This window comes from Acanthaster planci, linkage group LG20 (assembly GCF_054643075.1).
Source record: "Acanthaster planci isolate LZ-2023a linkage group LG20, COTS_SCS, whole genome shotgun sequence".
NCBI lineage: Eukaryota > Metazoa > Echinodermata > Asteroidea > Valvatida > Acanthasteridae > Acanthaster > Acanthaster planci.
In genome coordinates, this window is record NC_141796.1 from 11,145,282 (window position 1) to 11,169,685 (window position 24,404).

General features: G+C 40.9%; 3 protein-coding genes across 9 annotated transcripts in view; 2 read left to right on the forward strand and 1 right to left on the reverse strand.

Moving 5' to 3' along the window:
• The window catches only part of LOC110987686 (uncharacterized), a 19,365-nt gene extending 10,184 nt beyond the window's left edge, over positions 1–9,181 (reverse strand). The window contains exons 1-2 of one of the 2 annotated variants that reach the window (XM_022250638.2): positions 8,806–9,181; positions 3,576–3,873 (exon numbers count right to left, since the gene is read on the reverse strand). In XM_022250638.2, the coding sequence (XP_022106330.2) occupies positions 3,576–3,843 (268 nt within the window). In that variant the 5' untranslated portion in view covers positions 3,844–3,873; positions 8,806–9,181. The remainder of the gene's footprint in view (positions 1–3,575; positions 3,874–8,805) is intronic. The other variant, XM_022250637.2, reaches the window with a different exon arrangement.
• The window catches only part of immp1l (inner mitochondrial membrane peptidase subunit 1), a 25,925-nt gene extending 4,892 nt beyond the window's left edge, over positions 1–21,033 (forward strand). The window contains exons 1-7 of one of the 6 annotated variants that reach the window (XM_087130607.1): positions 7,571–7,868; positions 9,456–9,563; positions 10,695–10,866; positions 11,446–11,537; positions 11,694–11,814; positions 12,468–12,578; positions 13,063–14,080. In XM_087130607.1, coding sequence (XP_086986733.1) covers positions 10,741–10,866; positions 11,446–11,537; positions 11,694–11,814; positions 12,468–12,578; positions 13,063–13,116 — 504 coding nt within the window. In that variant the 5' untranslated portion in view covers positions 7,571–7,868; positions 9,456–9,563; positions 10,695–10,740 and the 3' untranslated portion in view covers positions 13,117–14,080. Of the gene's footprint in view, positions 1–7,570; positions 7,869–9,455; positions 9,564–9,603; positions 9,764–10,694; positions 10,867–11,445; positions 11,538–11,693; positions 11,815–12,467; positions 12,579–13,062; positions 14,081–20,897 lie in introns of those variants that run through there. The other 5 variants (XM_087130605.1, XM_022250659.2, XM_087130604.1 and 2 more) reach the window with 5 other exon arrangements.
• The window catches only part of pax6 (paired box 6), a 115,235-nt gene continuing 111,757 nt past the window's right edge, over positions 20,927–24,404 (forward strand). Inside the window, exon 1 of the mRNA XM_022250642.2 lies at positions 20,927–21,063. The gene's annotated coding sequence lies outside the window, so the exon portion shown is untranslated. The remainder of the gene's footprint in view (positions 21,064–24,404) is intronic.

The following is a 24,404-nucleotide window of genomic DNA, read 5'->3' on the forward strand; positions in this document are numbered from 1 at the left end:
TACTCTGAACTTTTCTGCGTCCCTGGCAAGAAGCTTGCTGCCATTATGTGTCACTGTGGTCATGATGCCATGAGAGAAATAACGGCCAGACACCAAACATTTTTATTTTTCAACCATTTGTAAGTGTGGATTATACTCTGCTCATCCTCAAGTTTATCTCACTTTGATTGAATGGCAAGCAAAATGCCAATCATTTCCAGATACACAAACAGGTGTGTCTTGTGTCCACAATTTCTAACATGAGCCCACCACCAGCTGCATTCAGCTTTTAAATAAACAAATGCTGCAGGTTATTGGGTTGAATGTTGGTTAGTCTCGCACCTGGACCACCTGCCAAGGCAAAGTTTGAAACCTGGACCCTACTCGTCTTGAATTGGCTCTTACGAGATGTCGAGTACAAATGCATGAACAGTTCTGTGTGAACACAAGTAACAAACATTTCTGAAATCATATCACTATCAACGAACACACAACCTTACAAAAATAGCTTCACTCCTGATCTTAAAAGGAAGTCCAATCAATTCTACACACACATCTGAAACAATAACACTTAATGTTCTGTAACACCTACATGGATGTGTGTCTTAAAGCTACGTTTCTGGATGAAAAGCAGCATTACTACGTTATATATACACACAACAAGTCCATTTCAAAATATACTTTCATTTCATGCACAGTATCAGAACCAAGGGTAAATCAAACTGTCTGTTATTAACACAGTTGGTTAAGCCAACGCCCAAAGGTGTTTTCCTAGATTCAACATTTCTGTTTCCTGTCACGGAAGGCCTTTTACCTGAAAAAAAATTCCACTCGCATGTAGGCCTGCGGTATTTCCTTTGCAGAAATGTAGATTTCGTTGCCTGGCTTCAAAAAAGTGTCGTTTTGGTCACCAATGTGGAACACAGTAATTGCGTAGTTTTGCAAACCTGATCAAGTCGATTAACACCTCATGTTGAACTTAAATTACTATTGCCCCATTCACTAGTAAGGGAAACTTCATGGCAAGTTATTGGAGAAAAAAGAATAAGGCCTAACTCACAAATACGATCAGCGTGTAGATACCGGTATGAACCAGTGAGTTAATGATATTTCACGAACCATCACACCATTTAAAATAAACAAACTACTCCAGGTCTTTTTTCCGCCAAATGGTTACGTGATCAATTTTCTTTAAAGCTGTCTGATATTGCTGAAGTCAGAACGGTACGTACACACTGTACTATGTTGCCAAGTGTACACGATGTACGGTAAATCGGGAGATGCTGCTTTGGTTATGATGGAATTAAGGGGAAGAAACACCCATCAGCGAGAAACTTTTGAACAATCAAGTAGAAGGCAGTTATTTCAGAGGTATTTTTCAAGTAAACTTAATTGTGATTCCAACCTACTGTTTCCTTTTTTTGGTTTGAAGGGTCTGTTCTTTTGACGTCATAGTCGTGTTTTTCCTACAAATACCGGTAGCTGCTAAAACTATAGTTGGCAGTTGGTGCAAAAGTAAAACAATAATTCAAAAATTTGAAAAATCCCATGCAGCTATCGGAACACCAGATGGCAATACACATACTCTTATGACAAATGCCCACTTTGAACAAATTTGAGGCAAAATAGAAAACCAACCAAAAAGTAATACCGGTATTCCTGCAAACTTTTGCCGCCCATAAAAGTTGTAGGCCACATAAGAGTGATCTCTAGTTTCCTTCTCCTTCTTGATTTGTTCTCTTCTTCTTATTCTTCCACTTTATTCAGGTGCAGGAGGGGTGCAGAGAGAGGTGCAGGAGGGGTGCAGAGAGAGGTGCAGAGAGAGGTGCAGGAGGGGTGCAGAGAGAGGTGCAGAGAGAGGTGCAGGAGGGGTGCAGAGAGAGGTGCAGGAGGGGTGCAGAGAGAGGTGCAGAGAGAGGTGCAGGAGGGGTGCAGAGAGAGGTGCAGAGAGAGGTGCAGGAGGGGTGCAGAGAGAGGTGCAGAGAGAGGTGCAGGAGGGGTGCAGAGAGAGGTGCAGGAGGGGTGCAGAGAGTGACTCCTTTGCCTCCCTCTAGCCAAAATCCCTGCATAAAGGACTCCTTCTCAATCATGTGTCAAAAAGGATGGCAGGCCCACAACCTGTGCTTTCTATGTACCAATTTACATGTATTGTACAATGGAGTCTTAGAACTGAAAGCAAATGTCTTTGAATTATGTAGTCAGCAAATGTAAATCTATTAATAAGGAGTGCTGACAATATGTCATTTTTGTTCATAACCTCGATCAAGGTTTTTCATGTGACATACCGGTCCATGTACATGTAGCATGATGGGCAAGGCATTTCAGGAAGCCTACTTTGTCTGGATATTTCTTTTGGCAATTTCATGTACACAAGAATGTTGAGAGACTTCAAAGGCACGCATGTTTCTGAGCACATCTGTGTAGGCCTAAATTGAACGCTGACCCTCAATCTCATGTGACTGAAAGTCCTCTATATTGCTCTCAGCAGTTTCCAAAAGAAACGTACCTCCATTTATGGTTTACCAAATGAGGAAAACGATTTCATTTTTTTTTCTGGCACCGTTTAAATCTCACATCCTTTATCTAGCTGTACCTGAAACTGGAAGCTGCACATTGGATACACATTTGTGATGTTATTGCCCATACTATGCCAACAACACGAGAACGAAGACAAACATGACTTTGGTTTCACAGGATACTGAAACCATGAAACTGCAAAGGAATCTACTGAAACAATTGCACACTTTTTTTGGAACCTGCTTCTTCCACCCGCTTTATGACCCGCCTCAGGTTGTGTTTTCTTTTGTTTGCACTCTTTAAAAAATTGTTTTTATAAATTATTTATTTTTGAGGTAGAGCCCCTCTTTCACTTTCAAATTTTGAAATAGGTATCTGATCCGACAGCAAAAGTCTACATGTACATGGTACACTGTATGTGTTAGCTTTAACGTTGTGAGTTTTAGCATTGAGTAAGACTTTGAGAGTAAACGGTAGAGATTTTTTCACACCACACTCAGACTTTCAATAAGATATTAAACTTTATTACTTTTCACAAAGTTGACAAAACTCAAATTTTAGGGTCAAAATCACAACAACAAAGAACTAGTGTTTGTTTCTTTCAACAACAGTCACTATTTCTTGACTAGGGTGTGTGTAAAATCAAATTGAAATTGTAGGATTCAGGATTGTTGGGCATAACAACAGCACTGCAACAGCACAGCAATTGCGCTAAACATTGAGGTTAATAGAAAACTGTCAGGCAATTACTGTTCCGAACACTGATAGCGTGGCATACCCTGTCAAGTACAGAGGCTTGCCATGCCAAGTGTAATTTGCCGAGCCAAATTTCTTGCCATACTGAACTTTGAAGAAATTGTTTATTTAAATTTAGTGTGATAAAGCATGGCATATACATGTAGCCTAGCCACGGGCCTTTGATTCAGGACAACTCCACAAGCTTCCCGTGGTTGGTTGATCATGGATTCTCTTAGATTTATAAGTAACGTGATAGAATAATGACAAATTTTTCTGAATGCTAACCCATGAGGTCAAATGGTCTTGGCAAAAATAGGTGTACACATGTACAGTAGCCATACCTGCAAGTGTTGATGGACAGGTGTTGAATGTAAAGACAGCTGGTTGTGGAGATGCACCTTTGCTAGCCGGTGAATGGGCATGGGTACCAGGCACAGTTGGGCTACATGTATGTACAGTGGGCTGGCCAACATGCAATCCTGCTGCTTGTTTCGGAGCAAAGTGGCCATTGGTGGTCCAGCCAAAGTCCCAAACAAGGGCATGAGGCTGGAAGGCTATGGTGGGGTTGGGGTTCCGTTGGTAGGAAGCTGGAGAAGTCGCTCTTTCCATGGCAACACAAATCTTGGGGGTGTATCTTGTCTAAAAATTGACAAGTATGAGAAGATTAAAATATCTGTAAGATGCAAATTATCTCTCCAGCTCAAAACTGATTTTTTGTTTTCAATTTTAAGCATTTAGCATGTTCCTTCTACTTTACTACCACTCTCATTTTGCCTACAACTTGAATGGGCTACCAAAATATCACTTTAACTTGTTTTCGATTTTACATCAAATTCGTCGTAATTTTAATATAGGTCGTCAAAAGAAAAGGCTTTCACCAATTCATGCAACAGAAATTTGGACTCGATTTTTAAAAAATGCAAAATGGTTTGAACAGCTTGGGAAAATAAGACTTTTTGGATGGCAGGGAGCAATGTACTTGATTACAACACAACTTCACTTCAGAACTTGTCTCTCGCGTTTTTTATTTGTTTTATTTGGATTTCTTGGAGGGCCCAGAATGATATTTGAGGGTCTTTTAAAAGCTCATGTCACCTTGGTCTCTTTAATTTGATTTTACAAATCTCAAAATACTGTTCTCATTAGGGCTGTACAAAGTATTCAAAAATAAATTGTCAAATATTCGAATGTCATTTTTCAAATTTGAATATTTAAATGTAAAATTCATAAAAAGAATGAGAGAATTTTCTTTGGATTTAAATGAGAAAAACTGCACTATAGAGGCTTGTTTCAACCAAGCTCAAATGATAAGCAACAGAAATCTTACAACTCAAAAATTATTCCTAACCCCCAGCGTGTATGTAAAATCATATTGAAATTGGAGAATTTAGGACTGTGGCGGGGGCTATACAATTTTCAACAGAAATTTTCAACAGGGCAAGGAGTACTGTTTGTTTCTCATAAATCTTGCTAAATCATGGCTGGAGACAGTACTAGAAGTGAGGAGCTACTATGTATTATTGTGATTATAATGCGTGCATTATTGCAACTGATTTTGTACTTGTATATGGTGTAATCATCAACAATCTGCCAGCCAGTGGTTTCTGGATATTTGATCGGACTGAGGGTCGAATATTCAAAAAGTGAATTTTTCAAATTGACTCAGCTCTTGTTCTCAAAGTCTTCATGAGTAGACGCAACAGCCAGAAAGCAGGACGGACTAATTTAATTATTCCGATTAATAATGCGTTTGAAATTATTGATTTTTTATTTATGGAAATCTTACTGTGAAATTTAAATTGAAAGTACACAAAATGGCATTTATAAATTTATGCAACCTGTTACATCAACAAAACGTTCTGTGTCACTGTTCAGTTCAGCAAATGATTTAAAATTTGAAAAAAAATTGAATTGCTCAGAGAATGAAAAATAAATATTCTGAGAACAGTTGACCCTTCAAAAAATGCAGATGTGGTAAAGGATGGATGAATTCTAATTTCTTGCTGCATACGCTTGAATCTACCTGCAGTCTTCTTAAGGTCAGCCAAACAACTCATTCACCTAATACCTCACAAGTCTTTCATGACTTGATAATAGTGATTATGGTCAGAACAAATAAACAGAACTGGGAATGCAGATGGGGATTCCCCCTCAAAAGCACCTACAAGACTCTTCCACTTCCTGATGGGGGTGGGGAGGAATTCAAAAGATTGGGACTGCACCACTTTTCCTGCGGAAGTAAGTTATGGCCTGGAAGACAGGATTACTCAGTGGATTGTGTTAGTCAAGTAACTGTACAAGTTCATGGAATTGAATACTGAATTTGGACCAAGTTCTTCCAATGGCACAACGTGAGTGTTGACTTTGAGAAGGGAAATATTGGAAGATTTAATTGGCTCCATAGATTTATACCGGTTAAATCAAATGCATGTAGATCAGGTGGGTGTTACTCACTACACCCCCACTTCACTTCCGTGGATCAAAAAGATACAATGATAATGCTCTTCCTACAAACTTGGCATAGTTTCAATGTCCTTTGAAACCTTTTTCACTTAAACAAACCAAACTGAATGAAATTTCAGTCTCTGACTTCTAGTTCAATGCAACCAGTCTACATAGATAGATATTACAGTGTGAGCAAAGGTCTCTCCTGAGAGCAATGTCTCAACTAGCCACCTGCCCACCTGTCATGAGGACAGTTACAACCAAGGGCAAGTTCTATCAAGGACCACAAGTTAATTAGTGGTTACTCCGTGAGTACTGGTACCCAGCGCATGTGCAGTGACGTTAAAGCATGAAAGACACTACATGTACATGCAGTCGACCGTTGTCAGGTCGTTAGGCCAACGGGGAGAAAAGGTGGCCACAGATAGGGCAAAATACCAAAAATTAAAGTGAAAATGGTCATTTGTTACTGGCCTAATGTCTTTCCGGCATTGTTCTTACAACTGGTCCTCTCTTCGCTGTGCTATAAAGAAAGATTTACAGCAACCAACGATGCGACCAACCTCGGTAGGCTGGTCACAAATAGCTGACTAGACTAGTCCAACTATCGTCGACTAGTGTGCATTCAATCAGAATTAGTCAACCTCTGGTCATTGATTGAACTTGTCTCAATTTTAGAGATTCCGTGCTTCCTTACAAAATTTAACGAGTCACTACTGCTTTTGAATGATGCCTTGTGTTTGACCTGCTGATTCTGACTAAACAAATGCCGTGAATCATGGCCTTGCAGTAAATGCTGAATGCTCAGATCCTACTTTGTTTAGGAATCACTCTAATGAATGATGAACCGGTAAGGTACACCAACTAGGAGGAATGTGGCTACCGTACTTCATCCTTCAATGAAACCCTGCCTGCTACAAGATTTAAAATCCGAGTTTGACTTTTTTTTTTACTTATCCAATGCAGCAATTATTCGACTTTAAGCCAATTCTTTAAGACCAAGGGTGGGTAAGCCTTTTGTGAGTTAAATTTGAATAAATCTGGTACACCGAGTTATCTGATTGTACATAAACATAACAATTTAAATTCCCCAGACTAAAGACACTGTTGCTATACCTCGTGATTCGGGGCAAGCTTTCGCATAGTGACCACCATCTCTGGAATGGACTGGTTCCTTTATGCCCTCCTTATCCATTAAAAACAATGTACTGGTGCAAGTCATCTCTTGTGTAACTAAACAAAGTTTGCCCCGAATCACAAGGTATAGCATTAGTGGATTTAGTATGGAGAATTCAAATTGTTACGTTCACATGAATATTAAGAACTCAGTGCACCAGATTTTATTCAAATTTAACTCACAAAAGGCTTATGGGAGGGAGCAACTCAAGCCATGGCCCTCCCAAGAGCCCCCCAATTTTTGTTAGTGAAAAATAAGAGAAATGTGATTTTAATTTGGTACATCTCCTTTCCCTTCTTTTAAGAAAGGTGACAAAAGGTCACAAAAGGTTCCACAATGTTTGGCCCCTGTCCCCCTAAAAACACAACTTTTTGCATTTTAACTCTGTAGAGGAAAGAAATCAATAGAAGATCAACCAACAGGCAACATACATGTAGAACTGAAAAGGTGCAGATTAACAAAAAGATCGGTGAATTATTGTCACAGAAAAGATGGCAAAAAGCAGGACATTTTCTGACTTCCAATTGTTAAAAGAGAACAGGTTTTTTCATCTCTGCAAGCCCAAACAACCTGTAGTGAATTCCGGAACAGCTGTCTGCACTCCTGCCCTGATAATCCTATCATTGTCCAAATCTACAGCCTTTATAATTAAATTCAATGGAAAGGGCAGGGCACTCCATTGAGAAAAGCAGTATAAAAAGCTTCAGCGCTTGCAGCATGCCTCTCACTCCTTCGCTGTGCAGCAAAGCTTCAAGATTTGAGATTTATTTCAAGAAGCCACTGGTGCACTACTGTATTCAACTAGCAGCCATTTTATTTTGTAGTTGTGTCTGGATGTGGGGGTAGGATTCGGCTTGGCAGTGTTTGCTCCTTACGGTGAACATCCCCGTAGAAGGCCGCATTTCCTTAGTATTTATTTTTGTAAATATCTACAACAATTTTGCCGAGTCAAGAAACGGGCAGAGAAGACGGAGACGCGAGCTTTTCATTTAGGGGTAACTACATGTAGCAGGTAATTTCGAAATCTTTATCAAAGAAAATGTGGAGAAGTACTATTTTCTGAAAATTTCAAGCACATCCAATATTTCTATCTTTATTTATCGACCAAACCTCTAAACAACAAAGGCGATAAAGGATTAGAAAAAGAGACTAGTTTGGACTTTGGCATTTTCATGGCTTCAGAAACGTGTACAACTATGCATACTCAAATAAATGTGAACAATACAAAAAGACTGCTTACAAACAAACACTTGCTGAGTAGAGTGGCCTGAAATATACCACAGAATGGTATGAAAAGATTGAAAGCAGGATACTCGAAAGCAGAAGTAAGATTCTGTAAGGATAAATATGTCAGGCCCTCTTTTAGACGCATGCTCAAACAACAGAAAGAGATAGATGCACCTGGCCTCCAGGATTACCGAGTTTGGTACAAAACATCAACAAGTCCAAAATGGGATGTGTTTAATTTTGGGGGTATTCTAGCAAAGTGAATGGGTTCTGTACAAAAGGAGTAATGGCAAGAGTACATCTGACCCCTTCTCAAACTTGCTTGGTTTTTGTCAAAGTCAAAAATCATTACGGCTGGATGTGGAACTCTCTGCCAAATTTTTCACACATCAAGGAACAGATTACAATAATGATCAATGGGCATATTGTTTCACCTTGTTTTTAATTATAAAGTTAAACCCCACATATGGTTATTAACTCCATTTAAGCAGCAATTCTAAACTTGTTTGCCTCTTATCTTTCAAATTCAGAATTGGAAATCCTAGTGTTACAGGGAAAAGAGATTATACAAAAGGCGACCAAAAAAGTTTTCTTTCAACATTTCAAAACGACCAAAAAATTCACAGATAATATTCCAAACAAAACTTTAAAAACAATCATACTACAAACTGGAGAATGGAAGGTAATATGCAACTCGGTACACAGTTTATCCATCCACTAACCTTATCAACTGCCCAACCTCGTCAACTACTCAGAGAAATTCTCAAGAGCCGATTAGCCACCCTGTGCACAACTCAACACTCCCCGCGAAAATAGCTCAGTTGTCCCACGACACCGTCCAACCGTGACGCGGTAAAATGGAAAAAAATCCCCCGCCACCGAACATCACGCAAACATTACTGTGATCGTTGGTGACGGCTCGAAGCCGACTTTTCCCATCCAAGTTCCGCCTCCGTACTTCATCACTTCCCCAGATCCAGATATCAGACAACCACTTACACGATTTAGCTGGCATTCTGGCTATATTTAGCGTTCAAAGAACGGCGATTCTCGGAAAAGCTTACAAAGTACAAACCTGCTGTTTCTAGCGAATACAACAAGCAAGCACGTGGGTCGAGGGGTCAATTCATCCAGGGAACCCGGAAGTTGGGTAACTTAAAGGAGCAGTCCAGTTAAAAAAATATTCAGATTAGTAAAGAAAAACTGCACGAATTAAATGAATTACCAGACAGATTAGCTAAATAAACTGCATGGAATAAACAAGAGAATTATGTGTTCTTGCAATTCGAATGACTATTCGGAGTTTAAACAGATTTAATCTTTATTGAGGTTATTATTTCTCTGGACGTTTTATATTAACATTTTCTAATAGAGCGGGTTTTGTAAATGACCACATTTGACGCGGTTTGTATGACGTCACATTGAAAGGGGGCATGCAGTGGGCTGGCGCTGCTAGCTGCTTACATCATTTGTCAGAAAGGTACTATTCGTTTAAGAATAATTTGTTGCCACGAGAGGGCGTGCTTTCCTAAATAATTTGTGTAAACCGGAACAAGTATTTTGTCTCCAACAAGAGCATAAGCGGAAGACAGTGTTTCGTGTAACTTGTAAAGTTGTAGTGACGTTGAAGCCTGAATTTGTTGTCAAGTTGCCTTTTTAATTCGTTTTCGTTCTCTGTATGTAAGTAGATTAAGTTGGTTTTTCTTTTTTACGAAGTGCTTTTTGAAATTATTTGTTTGTTTTATTGTTAAAAAATAACTGCCCTAACTTTGTCTCAGTGGCTCTCACTTTCAATGACTTTAATGCTTTTAACTTGAGCACATTGTTACTTAGGCTAACTTAGTTAGGCCTACACTGAGTTGGACATGTTTGACATGACACTGACTTTTCATGTTTGTCACATGCCCAACCATGTCAACTGTGTCCACGACATAGTTGGGGGAAAAAATGTTGCGTCCTGACTCCACTTCAGCAGTTGTCATGGTTGTGTACAAAGTCTATGGGAAGTGAAGAATATTTTACCGACAATGATACATAGGAAAAGTTTCGCAGTCCAGAATTCGTGTCTGTCCAGCATTTTTGTAATGATTGACTTTTATTGAGGTGATATATGATGAGAAAAGTGGAGTCAGGATGCAACATTTTTTCCAAGATTAGCCCCATGGATGATGGAATGTGTTTGTTGGTCATACAACACAGATGTTTTGTGCAGTGGTTAGCCTTTTTTAACATTTGGACACGTTAAAAAAGGCAATTTGTAGGGTCCAAGTTATTCGGACTGTGCAGTGGCATAGCTAGGTTTTTACTAGTGTGGGGGGCACCAGCTTTCAGTGGCGTGGTTTTGGGGGCAAGTTTTTGTTAAACTTGATCAATATCCATTCATTCATTTTTCTCAGTGGGGGGCACCGGGGGGAGGGGGCATTGGGAATGCGTGGGGGGGGATGTGACCCCCTCGGGCCCCCTGTGGCTACACCACTGGTTTTGTGTTAATAAGGTGTATTGGCTCTTTACATGTTACGGTACAACTGAAGTTTCAACAAAAGACTAAGATTAAGTACAGACAAATGGTTTTACATGTAAGACTGATTTGAATTTCATCAATGTTTCTTAGGGATTTCCCACAGTTTTGAGGCGGTTCATTACAGCTTACTATCTAAATGGCAAGCACAGCCAGGAAGTGTCTACAATTGAGTGGAAAACTTGTGGGTCGAATTGGAGCCTATTCAGCTATCTTGTACTGCACCGCTCACTGCATCACTGAATATGCCTTGGACTTCACCAGGGTGAGAGGAGCTAATGATATTCCTTTAGCAGTATCGCACGAGGGCAGTATTTTAGGTTGGGTTGTAGTATTTTTAGGTAGGGCCTTGGGATGGGACCTCAGAGGGCAGCAGCGAAAATGATGAAGCTTAAAGACGAACTGTGGCCCATGCATATGTGGACCTAGGGTGGATGAAATTCAATCGAAGGAATTTTTTGTAGAAATCGGAAGACGGCCACAGACAACTTTGGCAACAATGTTGAACTGGTTTGGTGTTGTGGCTCCAACATCACCTACATCATTCAGCATGCACTTGTTATTTATCAGAGTTCGTTCTGTCTAATTGTCTTATTCGTAGTGTAACAAACACAGCAAATACAAAGGCCAAGAGTTGAAGATTTTTCCTTATTTTTGCCTGTGGAAAACAAAGCTCATCCTTTATGGTATGGTAGAACACAATTGAGTATGTATACATGTTGTGATTTTAAGTGAAGCAGAAATTACAAATCATGATTTACTTTAATGGTTGAATTCTAATATAACAATGATTTTGTCTGCTTTTTTTAATCAGCATCATAACATTTATATTTTTATGATACAGTGCACAGGGCCATCCATGCAACCGACCATTGAAAATAATGACATTGTTCTGACTGAGCATATAAGTACAAAATTCTTCAACAAAGTCGATAAGTGAGTATCAGCTAATGGCCTTGATCGTTTTTCGTTTTCCTAGTTCCTGTCAAGATGCTGTAAAAGTTCAACATCTTCCACAAAATCCGTATATGAGATGGATTTCCCCGCCTACTGATCCCTCTGACCTTTATCCACTTTTTGTCTTCATTTCAGGGGCGATGTGGTTGTCTTGAGGTCACCCGTGGATCCGAAACAGTTCTTATGCAAGCGAGTGGTTGGTATGGAGTTTGATGAGGTACCAGTCAATCGCTGGAAGTTCTTGCGAACCAAAAATGTGAGTCATATTTTTCTTTGTACTCCAGTCCTCTCTGAGTTGAAGTGCACCCTCACCGTTGAAAGAATGACAGACTGGTAGTGTACAAAGTTTTCTAACCGTGCTCCCCAGTAAACGCGCATAAAACTGCATGCCTATGCAGCGAATTTGAACCAAAGGACTGTCAATTTCATTTGAAAACATGCCCTTTTTTGTTCCCACTCAGAGTGGAGCAGATTCTAACGGACAAGCCCCAGGTTTGTCAAAATAGACATCTTAACATAAGGATTGCCCTCTATATGTCTACTTTTCAATAACTTCAGTGCTGTTGTGTGAAACTCAGTAAGCACAGACTTTCTCAAAGTGAACACAATTGAGTACCTGTCCTTTAAAATATCTAAAAGAGATAACTTGGTTGTAGGAAGTCTTGTGGTTAGATAAGTCTGTAAATACTGGTGGTGTTGAGCTGTACAAAGCTTTCTGAAGGAAATACATGTCTCGTAAACCATGACTAGTCGCATCTTTTTTCTGAGTGCTCATACAATCCGTGTAAATTTGGAATCCACTATCTAGGATTTCTCATTCTTTGCACGTCTTCCTGATAGATTAAACTGAGGCGTTGCATTTCCTCCAGTATGGAAGACCATGTATGATCATGTCTGTTCTTCTTGCAGGTTCCCAAAGGTCACATATGGATCGAGGGTGACAACAGAACCAACTCGACCGATTCAAGGGAGTTTGGTCCAGTCCCGTTAGCCATGGTGAGAGGCCGTGCTGTCTTGAGGGTCAGTAGCCGCGAGTTCTTTCCCTTTGTTGGTTTTCGTCACTCAACCAAAGCATCAGAAAAAAATCCTGAAAAACAGTTGGATAAAGACGAAGCTGTTTTAGTAGTTTGAGTGACCGTTGGATGCATGAAACAAAGGGATTAAAATCGGAAGATTGAGGACTGTTTCATAAACCCTGAACTGTGTACATGCATGTGGAGAAACCCTCAGAATTGGAGGAGATGAGGTCCTTTGTGTCAGCGTGGATCGGATTCAAACCTGGGCCATGCATTTGGAAAGTAAGAAAACTTGGTTCGCCATGTAAACTGCCTGGATATGTGTGACGTGTGCAAATTCAATTCAATTCATTTCCAGCCCTAAGCTGCAGTCCATAGCCATGGTGTTGAAGTCATTGCTCTAGTCACTGTCATTCACTGATCCTAGAATTCTTAGATGTTTGATCACAATTTCTTGCTTCTGTTCTGCCATATGTTGAAATATCAAGGTGTGGCCGTGGGAACGGAGAGGCTACCTGGCCCCACACCCTGCCAGCAGGTGACCAAGAACCCCCCCCACCCTGATAGGTGAGTCACTCCCTCACCCTTGACCTGTGTTCTTTGAAACTTTGTCTCAGAAGCAGGTCTCCACCACCTGTTAGCCGAAGTGTCTATTCAGCTGTGCCTGTTTCACATAAATGCGTTCTTCACTTTGCACAAACAAGTCTCAACCTGTAAGCATTGTCCAACCCCCCAAACATTATCCTCAGTGGAGAGTTTATTCTTAGAAGATGAGCATTCCTTTTGTATCCTCTTGGAGTATGTCAATGTCTTCAGTTTCCCAGTGAGTAGGGCCATACCCCAAAGCTGTTAAAGGCCGTTTGTTTTACATTCCCCCCCCCAATGTGTTCTACTTTCTCCACCCCCTTTGGCCATTCAGATACTCCAAATATTGATTGCTAATTAGATCAGGATGTATACTATGCACATTTTTAGCTGACAAAATTTTTCTGAGTCTCTTTTGATGATGTTTCATTTGTGTATTTGCCACTTAAATGTGAAGTGGGTTATTCTTGACTGATGGGACTGGAATGACAAACAGGAACCTTTCCTAAAAGATGAAATGTGAAGTAATTTATCCGAGTATTTGTTCCATATTTGGTACAAGTAAGACGTACAAAATTATCTACACTAAATTGTCAGCAGGACTGTTTTTATGTGTTTTTATTTTAAATGAGTGTTTTCAAACATTGACACAGAAAATACACAATTAAACATGTCTTGTCTTTTAAAATCAGCATTACAGCACACATCAATCATAAGTCTATTAAAGGTAGACTCGTAGTTCAGTATTCTTTGTATTTTGTCCAAATAAATGGAATTTTTATCTAAGCATATTTTTTCAACTCACCCTCGAAGTCATTTTTATTCTACTTTTCAACTCTTCGCATGTAAATTACAAATTCCATGCATGAAGACTACAAAATGATTACATCAACTCTTTGACATTTTTGTCTTGATTCTGTACACCATTTTTTGTGTCCTAGTTACTGTTGGTGTTTTAGGGGTTAGTTGGCTGGGAACATTCCGTTTACAGTAATTTCATGTTAAGAGAGAAAACGTTGCTAAAACGTTATAAATCATTGTAAACTATCAAGATTTAGAATTTTATTGAGATTAACCACATGAAAGCACAGTGTGAACCCCCCCCCCCACAACCCCAACGGTTTAACCGACGCAGTGTCATCTGATACCACACGGTTCCCCGGGGCATGGGGTTGACTTACAAAAACGGAAATATTGGCGTGCTGGTCTGGTGTTTACGGACCCAGTTGTCTGCTTGACAAACTGAAGTGGCCCCTAACCATGGAGAAGAGAAGTTGAAAACATGCAAATTTTGTATCCTACAGCCAATGGTTCTTTTATTTCTCCTCTGTGAAGTTGTGCAACTGTGCTTTACGTGCGCTTCATGATGAGAGAGTGGAGTAGAGCTTTTGCATACGGCTGTTTTATGAGGGATCCGATGATTTGGGATTGTCCGTTTACAGTGTATATGCATTATATCACTGAGTGGTTTCGTTTCGGGTTGGTTGAGGGCGCTCTTTGAATTTTTCCATCGGTTTTCCGTTCTGCCCCTCCCCCCCAAAAAAAATAATTGGGAGCTACTCCGACCAACCTATCTCACCTCCAACTATAGGATATCGCAACGGTCGTGTGACCTTGTCAAAGTTTTTCCATGAATGCATCCTTCATAATACCGGGTGGCGGTACTGGACGCGTTACAGACTGGGACGCGCAGTCCTTTCTCCCCTGAGGGGGGGTCTATTCTCCCCGCCCTACTTCCAGACGAACGCGGCAGATGTCCACTCGAGATTCGCGGCGTCGCCTTGAGATCAAGAGTCAAGGAGTTCAAACAAAATGAAAGCGTTGTTTGCTCAGGACGATCGATATTCATGTACATCTTTATGTTTAAAACGAAAGGGGAAAATTAGAATAAAACCACCTGCAGCCAAACACGGTAAAGAAGAGAAAAAAATTGTTTCACATTAAACTGCTCCACTGACAAGCAGCGTATTCCACACCTCCTGAACCAATAAAAGGAAAAAAACCCTTTTTTGATGTAGACGTGTTCTTTTTTCCAAGTCCTACAAACGTCTGCATTTTTCAAATCATTAAGCTAGACCTTATCACAGTGCAGACGCTTTCCTATAAGAATCATGCAACCAATGATAGATCGTCATAAATAGCCTTGAGCGTCCACTAATTTACATCTCCGAGCGTGTCATCTCCTATTAATTATCGTTTAGCGGGGTGGGCCATTTTCCATTAATTAGCGCGACTTCATACTATAATTGGTGGGTGGGTAAACAAACACGCGCGACTTGTAAAGCGCCACCTGGCGACTACGATATTGTCGTCGGCGATAATTACATCGGACGTGCGTATCGCACGTCTGAATTGGGAACCATGATACCGGAAACGGAATAACCTCGCTTGAAATGAATGACTAATAACAATGTCAGTGATTATTTGATAGGTTAATTATAAGACTTAGTGACACTTCTTTCCCCGGAAGCGTTTATTTGGGGAAGATATGAATTCGACTGACCATTTGCGGGCGCTGGGGGCGCCCTTGAGGCTTTATTCTCTTTCTTTGTTATAAATTACTCTCAGCATAGGCCTAGAGTGGAAACGTCTTTTGGGTATGATTTCAGCCGCCAGCGTTGCCTAAAGTCTCACTGTTTGGGATTCAGCGACAGTCTCAACCTGTTCTTGTTTTTCAACAGATGCAGTGCAGATAGTTTTTAAAACCCACCAACATTTTCTGTCCTGGTTTAAGGTTAATTGTCCTGCTAGGGACATGGCTCGCTCGGAATCATGGCAACCGTAAAAATCAGCCACTCTTTCGAAACACCGTGGGAATTTCCCAGAGATACAATGTACGGCCTGGAAATTGCTGTTACTTTTCAAAAGGTTGCTTGTGAACAAACAAACATAATTATATCGCCGTTCCACCATTGCATTGTATGTTCGTACCGGTGGCATGCGCTGTTTCACAGCTATTGTGTTTAGGATCTCTTTGATTGTAGTTGGGTAATAAATCTTGTTCTGACCAAAATAAGAAAGGTCCGTCACTCGATATGGAAAGCATTGCCATATGAATGTTGCTATAAGTATCGGGCTATTTGTTGACTTTTCTATAATTTTGTTAACACCGATAGATGCACTGTTGTTTGAGTGGAACGAACTGAAGTAAGCCATTAGTGCATGGAATAGTTTAGAGCGTGGTACCTGTAGTGGTCGGTTACGAGGTTGAAGCAGGGAAATGTATCGCAGAACAGAGCGCTAGAAAGACAAGTTTGAATAGATGGCTGGAGTGAAGCAGAAAAGAACGAACTCAATGGAGCATAACTGGGCAAAGATTATAGCAGAGCTGACTGATGCAGACTAGAATAAGAACACAGTTTCGTCTGAGAGCAGAGTAGTGTTTAACTATGGCCTTCGATCTAGACCAAGAAGGGGCGCCATTTTCTCAGCAAGGGAGAATCCTTTGGTCAGAACTGATCTTGGCTCGTTCACGAAGGACTAGGAAATGCAGTTGTGTGGTCACATTGCTCCCAAGAAAATGAACGCTGCCGACCAAAGCGGCTCTTTTCAACCGATGACGGGGCGCTTCTGCTTAAAGCGCAGAATGAATGAGCTGGACCGAAACTGAACATATTAGCAGGACAAAGCAGAACATAACTGGACGGAACCAAACAGGGCTAAGCAGAACATAACTGGACGGAACCAAACAGGGCTAAGCAGAACATAACTGGACGGAACCAAACAGGGTAAAGCAGAACATAACTGGACGGAACCAAACAGGGCAAAGCAGAACATAACTGGACGGAACCAAACAGGGCAAAGCAGAACATAACTGGACGGAACCAAACAGGGCAAAGCAGAATATAACTGGACGGAACCAAACAGGGCAAAGCAGAACATAACTGGACGGAACCAAACATGGAAAAAGCAGAATATAACTGGACGGAACCAAACAGGGCAAAGCAGAACATATCTGGACGGAACCAAACAGGGCAAAGCAAAAATAAGACAATAAGACAATACAAACAACAGCAAATTAAAAGAGGACCGTGAGTGTATGAGAGCAGAACAGAAGCAGAGCACAATAAATGAAAATAGAGCAAAGGCAAGACAGATGTAAGACTGCCAAGCAAATTAGCACAGAGCAAGCATACCTTGATGAGCATCTCAGTAGCGTAGATTTGCCGCCCCGAGACCGCCATTCCTCGCAGACTCCCTGTCAACTTTCCGCTGAGCAAATTTAATTGCAAAATTGTCGTAGGACTGGTGTGTTACCATAGACGTGTGCGTGATATTGTCAAAGCTATCCCCTCTGGGTGCGTTAACAGACACCCGATACTCCTTTACAGGAAGTTCGCCATATTGCCTCAAGATTTCTGATCCATTTTTTTCTTGAGTGCGCGGAACCTTAATTTCATTTGTGTTTAAACGTGTGGAATTATTACTCATTACACGGTTTATGACTTGAGTACAATGTAATAAAGCACCAGTCTCAATAAACTCAGGCATTTTAGATTTTGTATCTCCTTGCACATATTTGGAATTACATATATAGGATCAATTATGAGATTCGATTTCCCATCAGCAATGCAGGCATTGGGTTTTTTGTTCGCTATGACTTTTTCAATCAATCTTAACTCTTTATTTTCTTCATTTTGTCTGTTGTCTTGGGTTAGGAAGGAAAGAGAAACGGCAAAAAATGTTGACTTGTTTTGGAAAGTTTAGGTCTTGAAACTGGGTTGTAATATGATGTTCTTGAATTAATTTCAAAATGTACAGGAGCTTAATATTTTGTATGTTCAAGATGAAGACGTATTTTCACTACCCCACTCTACCTACAGCCGATGTCACAGGCTAAAACATGTCAACCTAGTCGGTGCTGGCAGCGAGAAAACACAGCGAGAAAAAAGGAGGGGAAATGTAATTAACTAGGTTTATGGCAACAAAAAGTAGCATATTATTTATGGTCGTTGTGGGCGTTAAGTGCGTGGTAGAGCTGAGCGCGCGCCCAGCGGCAAGGTAAGGGGAGGATCGACGCTATTCTCGGTGCTCGGTGGGCGATGCTTACACGGTGGTGTGTATACGTAGCTGGACTACTGCTTGTCAAACTGACATATGGACTGAGTCGATTTTCTGGCAAGCCCAGAGGAATGGTGCTATCATCAAAATCGAAGGTCTACATTAACTCCAGAATATTTCTCGTTTTTCCCCCGTGATTGCAAAGTGTGAAAGAAAAGCCTGTGTGGTCATGCTACATTGTAGATGTTTCTTTTATGTACAAGTAATAATAAAGTTATTCCTGTAACATGCTTGCGTCTTTTAAATACCATCATTTATGTTTACTTTCTTCTGTCGAACCCGCGCCTTTTCTGGCAAATCACAGCACCTTATTGGTGTTATGTGTGCGTACCACCTGTCCACGAGCGTTGTGCCACCGCTGTGTTTAATTCTGGTTGCCGAATTTCACTATGGATTCATTTCTACCTAAATTTTTATTAAAATACCGATGACAACCGCTGTCAAATAAAGTCATAACTCGTTCCTAAGAACTTGTCGTCGATTAACAAGTTTTAGAATTTGAAATAAAGTCAATTAAGTGTCATTCATGCAGTTTTCTAGAGAGGTTTGAATTTACTGTAGTGTCTTATAATTCTTACACGATGAAATATCTCCTGGTAGGTTTCCTTCGACGTATTTATGTTAGTTCCCTCCCTTCCCAAAATCCTCAATATTATTATGCAAACAACACCATGAAATGGCCGTTGGGTAGACCTAATCAAGGATCCCGAACTGCTCAATAACTCATGAAACGCCTTACTACCTATCTCACTCCACGAGAAAATTCAGCTTTGTCGAAGGGCCAAGTTAAACTTTTTTTCTGGAGTAACTTGTCGGACTCAGTGGAGCGGCTAACGCGATGCGACGTTCCCTCGCACCGCGAGGCGAGGCAAGTCATCAAGCTCGGGCCGGGCTTCGGCCGACTTGGGCCCTTCTGAGGTTTCGCGTTGCGGACAAATTGGTGAGGGTTCCCCCATGTTTTAATAAGCTTGGCTTGGTTTTCAGCGAAGGGATGATTATGTCGGGGATGATGTCAGGGAGGGAAGGTGGTTTATGATGATGTAACTGCTCCTGGCAAATTTCGGCGCAAAAAGATCTTATTTTCGTTCCATTTTTGTGTCTTCAGCGACTAATCGAGACCGTGGCTCAAAGGGTAAAACTCGAACTTTACGATCGCATCGACCAGCTAAGAATAATCATGCCTTCCCATGAGTCTGTCAGTTTTCGATTGTTGATTTGGTTGTTGAGATGGGTTATTATTTAAAAGAGTATTTAAAGTTTTGGGTGAGAGGAACTAGTGTTGGGGATGGGAGAGCCAACAAAGAGGGTGGATGAACGATTTCTGCTTTTGGTCTTTTGCTGCGAAATTTCTCTCTAACTCCTGTCATCTTTGCAGGTTGTCTAATTAAAGGACGTATTGTCCATAGTCTCCGTTCAGACCGTTAGTGGGATAATGTCTACAACTGCTCAGTGCTTATAGTTTGCAGTACATTCACGCCAGTCAATTAGTAACGTTTGTGTTGAAGACTTTGTGGGCGAATCGCCACATTTTTAATTGTACGTAGCTCTGAAATATACTCTCGCTTCTATGTTGCAATTATGCCCAAATGCTGTTTCCCAGACATGGACATCAGTTTGGTCTCTTGCCCCGAAATCTTAGGTATTACGCGGAAAGCTTCGAAGCATATATGTTTTCGTCATTATCGCATCAACACACTGATGCAGTCCGGGTCCTTAAAATCACCAAAGTAAGGCCTAACACCGAACCGCAAACAAAACCGACGTTTGAAAAAAAAAAGCGCTGAAGACCCGGTATCCATTACTTTCATCGTTGCTGTATTCATGTCCCTGCTGGGTACGTTGGTCGGGACGATCATGTGCGGCGCGCCAAAAGCACCGCGCGGGAAACGGCGTTGTTGACTTAGCTCTAATGCGACCAGCAATTCTCCAAGAATTAAAACTTGGGCGTCCGAGGGATGTTTTTGTAATGAAGATAAAACGATTTGCCGCCGTGTTATCAGTGCACAGCGTCTTCGGAGACAGGAAAGATGGCGAACGGGGAACATTTCAGGAGGATGTGGGACCAATAATGATACGGGATATGAGGAGCTAAATTCTTATGAAACGTTGAAAGATTGAGTTATTAAAACCTCTTTACTGGAAATTGTTTGAAAGCTTCATTATGTGTCAAAAAGATTTCGATACTGAACACCCTTAGGAATTATTTAATCTGGAATAAGTTTTGTCGTGGAAAAACATACTGCTTTGGAATTTGTTTTTCTGACGATAGTGTATCAGCGTTGGGATGACTTGAGAGTTGGAATGAGGTCAGAAAGTTTGCATTCGTCCACTGATTATGTTACCCCGGGCGACTTAAATTCAAACGTTTTGGCAAGCCCGGGGGATCGTTACCAACATATAGTGCATGCAGTCGTGCCTTAGATCGGAATTTTTCAGTGTCATTGTGTAAACATCTCTACGTTGCGAGGAGATAGTGTTTTCATGGAGATTCTCCCATTCTGACTGGTCTCTTCACTTTAAGCTCGATGGAACATTGACATGCCATTGGCTGCTCAATGCAAAGTTTATCAATGGGTTATGCAAATGTGACAATCAATCAACCAATGGTGTGGAACGCTTAGGTGCGCTGTGGTTCTGCCCAGCCATTCACGGTTGTCCATCACTCTGTTGTCTGCAGGAGATTTCATTATCTAATCAAGGAGGACACCGCGTTAATGGAGTGTCTGTACTTGGTACGTCACATCCAGCAAGCTATCTGTCTCAACTGTACCAGACAAGACTGTTTGTCCGATTCCTACCCCATCTTCGACTCATTCTCTGTCGGTTTCTGTGGAACTAAAAAGGTAAGTGAGTCTTTTACAATTATCCTGGGTATTTTCTCCTTCGTTGGTTTGATTTTTTATAGTTGAGTGTTTTAGGTCAGATGTGATTTGAGAGCTCGGCGGTCAAATCAAGTAACGATAAGTCGGCCATTACGACCGAAGATACCTCTGCGTGCTAATCGACGCTGTACGCGAGCTAATGGCGTGAGTTTAATTTGCAACTGTGAACGTTCTGGAAAAAAGAAATTAGCTTTGTCAAGCGTAAGAAGGACAGTGAGACTAATGCCTGTAGGAAGCTAGCTCTTTTACCAGAGACATTTCTTACTTATTCCCTAATGTAGTTAACAGAGGACTAAATTGTATTTCTTGCTAGGTTCTTTCAGATGCATGCCGTGAGCATCGAAAGATAACTCAATACATCCACATTTCTAGTTCTCTCTAATTTCTCTACCTACAATATAACAGTATTACAACTTGAATCGTTGTCGGTACTTTTTGGTAAAATGGGTCGGATTTCAGTAGCTTAGGTTCGAGTGAATGGTTGATGTAATTTAAGATTGAAATATTTAAATTTTCTCCTATATAGTGTTGAATGGAACTTGTTCTTTAACACCTGTCTGTACCCGGTGGTTCTTATGACATAAAACATTCAAAATGCTTTCACGGGTAAGCTAACTTTTTGGATGTTTCCATGTTTTTTCCATGTTTTGCCTCTGGAGATCACTTCTTTGTGAAAACGGATTGCAAATACATAGAACTGGTTCTGAAATAATGCCGTTGTGTATTAGCCTTTTGCATTGAAAAAGCGTGAATTTCATCACCTATCAAGACTATGGATTTCCCCTTCATGAAAATGGTGCATGTTCTGCGGTTTTTGGGTTTTGTTTTTGTTTTGTCTTGTGTTTGTTTTGTTTTTTGCTTGACCTTGCAAGCTGCTTCTATCCCTTCACCAACCGCCTTTTTGTCCTTCACCTTCACTGCCATTTCGGAAACATCATACCTCGTCAGTTGATCAAAGCCGTCGACGTCATTGCTTCATAATGTGATCTTCTTGTTTTACTGGAGAGGGCGCTCCGAACCATGGTGACAGTGTTGTTCGAGGATTGCATTAATCCTTTTACAAGTAGTTGTTTAATACGGGCGCGCCCAGGCGTTTTACAAAAGAGCGCCTCCAAGAGTTTGCAACGGGTCGACCAATCACAGTGCGCGAAATCCAGTTAGCTTGTTTTCTTCCGAGTAACCAATCAAGCCAGATCCCGTTTCAAATGATAATGCAGACTTGCAAAGTGTCAAGTTCTGCAGTCTGAGAGTTAATATAGTATACAGCATGGTCAAGAATGCCTGAATATGAAAAGAATCCTTCTCACAATGATTGGCTGAACAAAACTCATGTAATCAGTGACTACGACGTTTTATCCCAACGCTAGAGTTTGCGCCTCGCGAAAATGTAACAGCGCCCTCATTATGGTCAATAAACTAATCAGAAGTTACATTTCCCTGTCCTATTCAGCATTAAACAAGTCATCAAAGAAACCTTTTGAACGAACGAGTTTGTCAAAAATGAGACCAGTACAATCCGGCCTTATTTCAAGTGCACCCCCAAACGGGAAAAGAAAGACAGATGGTTGTATGTTTTCCGAGCAGGTTCTTGTACGCCTTCTGCGTGTACACAAATACCTTACATTAAGGAATAAATTTGTTACGCTTACGCAGCGTGGTCCGCGTCAAACACGTCACTTATCTCCATTATGAACGCGCATCTATGCGGTGAGTCCCACAGACATAAATGTGGTGAGTCCCCCCCCCAAAAAAAGAACACGCCCTCTTCTATTGCGCTTGGTACTGATTACTGTCCCGATGAACCGACAGAGGCTGTTATTAAAAGGGATTTTTGTCACTCTGTGTATTTCGTAAGCTGGACTTGGAAGAGGGCGCCCTAACCATTCACCGTTAGTTCAAGAGTGGTACATGTATTATTCAAAAGCATAAATAACCATCGAACCAAATGCTACAGCTGCAAGAAAGATGATGATTTTTTTCTCTGTCATTAAAGTATGATTTGTGTAGTGGATTGCTCTTGGTATAAGACTATTCCAAGAGTGAAGTTGGAACGCTCCTCAATTTAGGCCTAATTACGGAAAGCATCTCTCATCCCGCAAGTTTATCGCTGGAAAATAAATGAAAATACTCTCAGCTGTGAACAAATATCGCATTCATACCGACAAATGGAATAACCTTTACATAGAGGTAAAGCATCTGCATTCTCAACAACAGTAATTGTAGCTATGACAAAGCAACAATATCGCACTTTATACCAAAACGTAACAAACATGAAGACGACAGCATAGCCTACAATGTTCACTTCATAAGCGGCACAAGTAACGATTCTCCCTTGTCGAGCCTCCCGTAACAGCAAGATAATACTTTCGTGTCAGTAAACATTGAAACGAAAGAGCAAATAACCAGACAACAAAAAGCCTTGCCTAGCTCGATCTAACGTGTGAGGTAGAACTAGGAACTCCTCTTTAAACCCAGCAGCTCATCTCTTTCGCTATACAGAATAAGAACGTGCGAAACCGCGTCAACCTCATCTGGCTTAATTACGGCTATTTGTCGCGTTACCTATGCCTGCCTGCGCCCTACGCTCGCTTGATTGGATCCTTCCCTATCCTGCTCATGGTTCTGCTCGTCATATTTTATGAATAACCCTCCTCTGGAGTCCTTGCTTCAATTTATTAGCAAATGGCAACACCAGACTCACCTTGAGAATGGAGGGGGTTTAGCCCCATAATCTTCCACACTTCCTCGTCTTGGCTTGTCGCGCGGAAAAGCGTGCTCGCTTATTCCGTACTGCCCGAATGATACTGTAAAAAATGACTGTAGCAGAAGATAAGTGATTTTTATAATCTTATCCTTCTCAGGAATTTATTCGATTATCCTATGAATATAATGCAAGCCGCGTTTCAGTGCTGAAAACCATGCCCAACCTAAACAAAACAGACACCTACACAGACAACTGAAGGACACGGGTGTTGCCATTAAATTGCGCATTGAATAAATGAAACGAGGGCAAACTTTCGAGCGAATGACTGGCCAGGAGTTGCATTTGATGATAAATATTTGACGATTTCATGTGACTTAATTTGTGTTGAAACATCTGCATTATTGATGACTCTTTTGGTTACGAAATGAGGTCTTCTTACGGTCACACGGACTGCATACTACGATGGAATAATTAATGTCACCGTTGTAGAAACTTACTTTGCTTATACAGCCGCGCAGTTTTTCCTCTAATTTAAATTAGCTTTAAAAAGCTGTTCCCATTTTCGATGATATTGACTATTATTTGGTATCATTTTGCA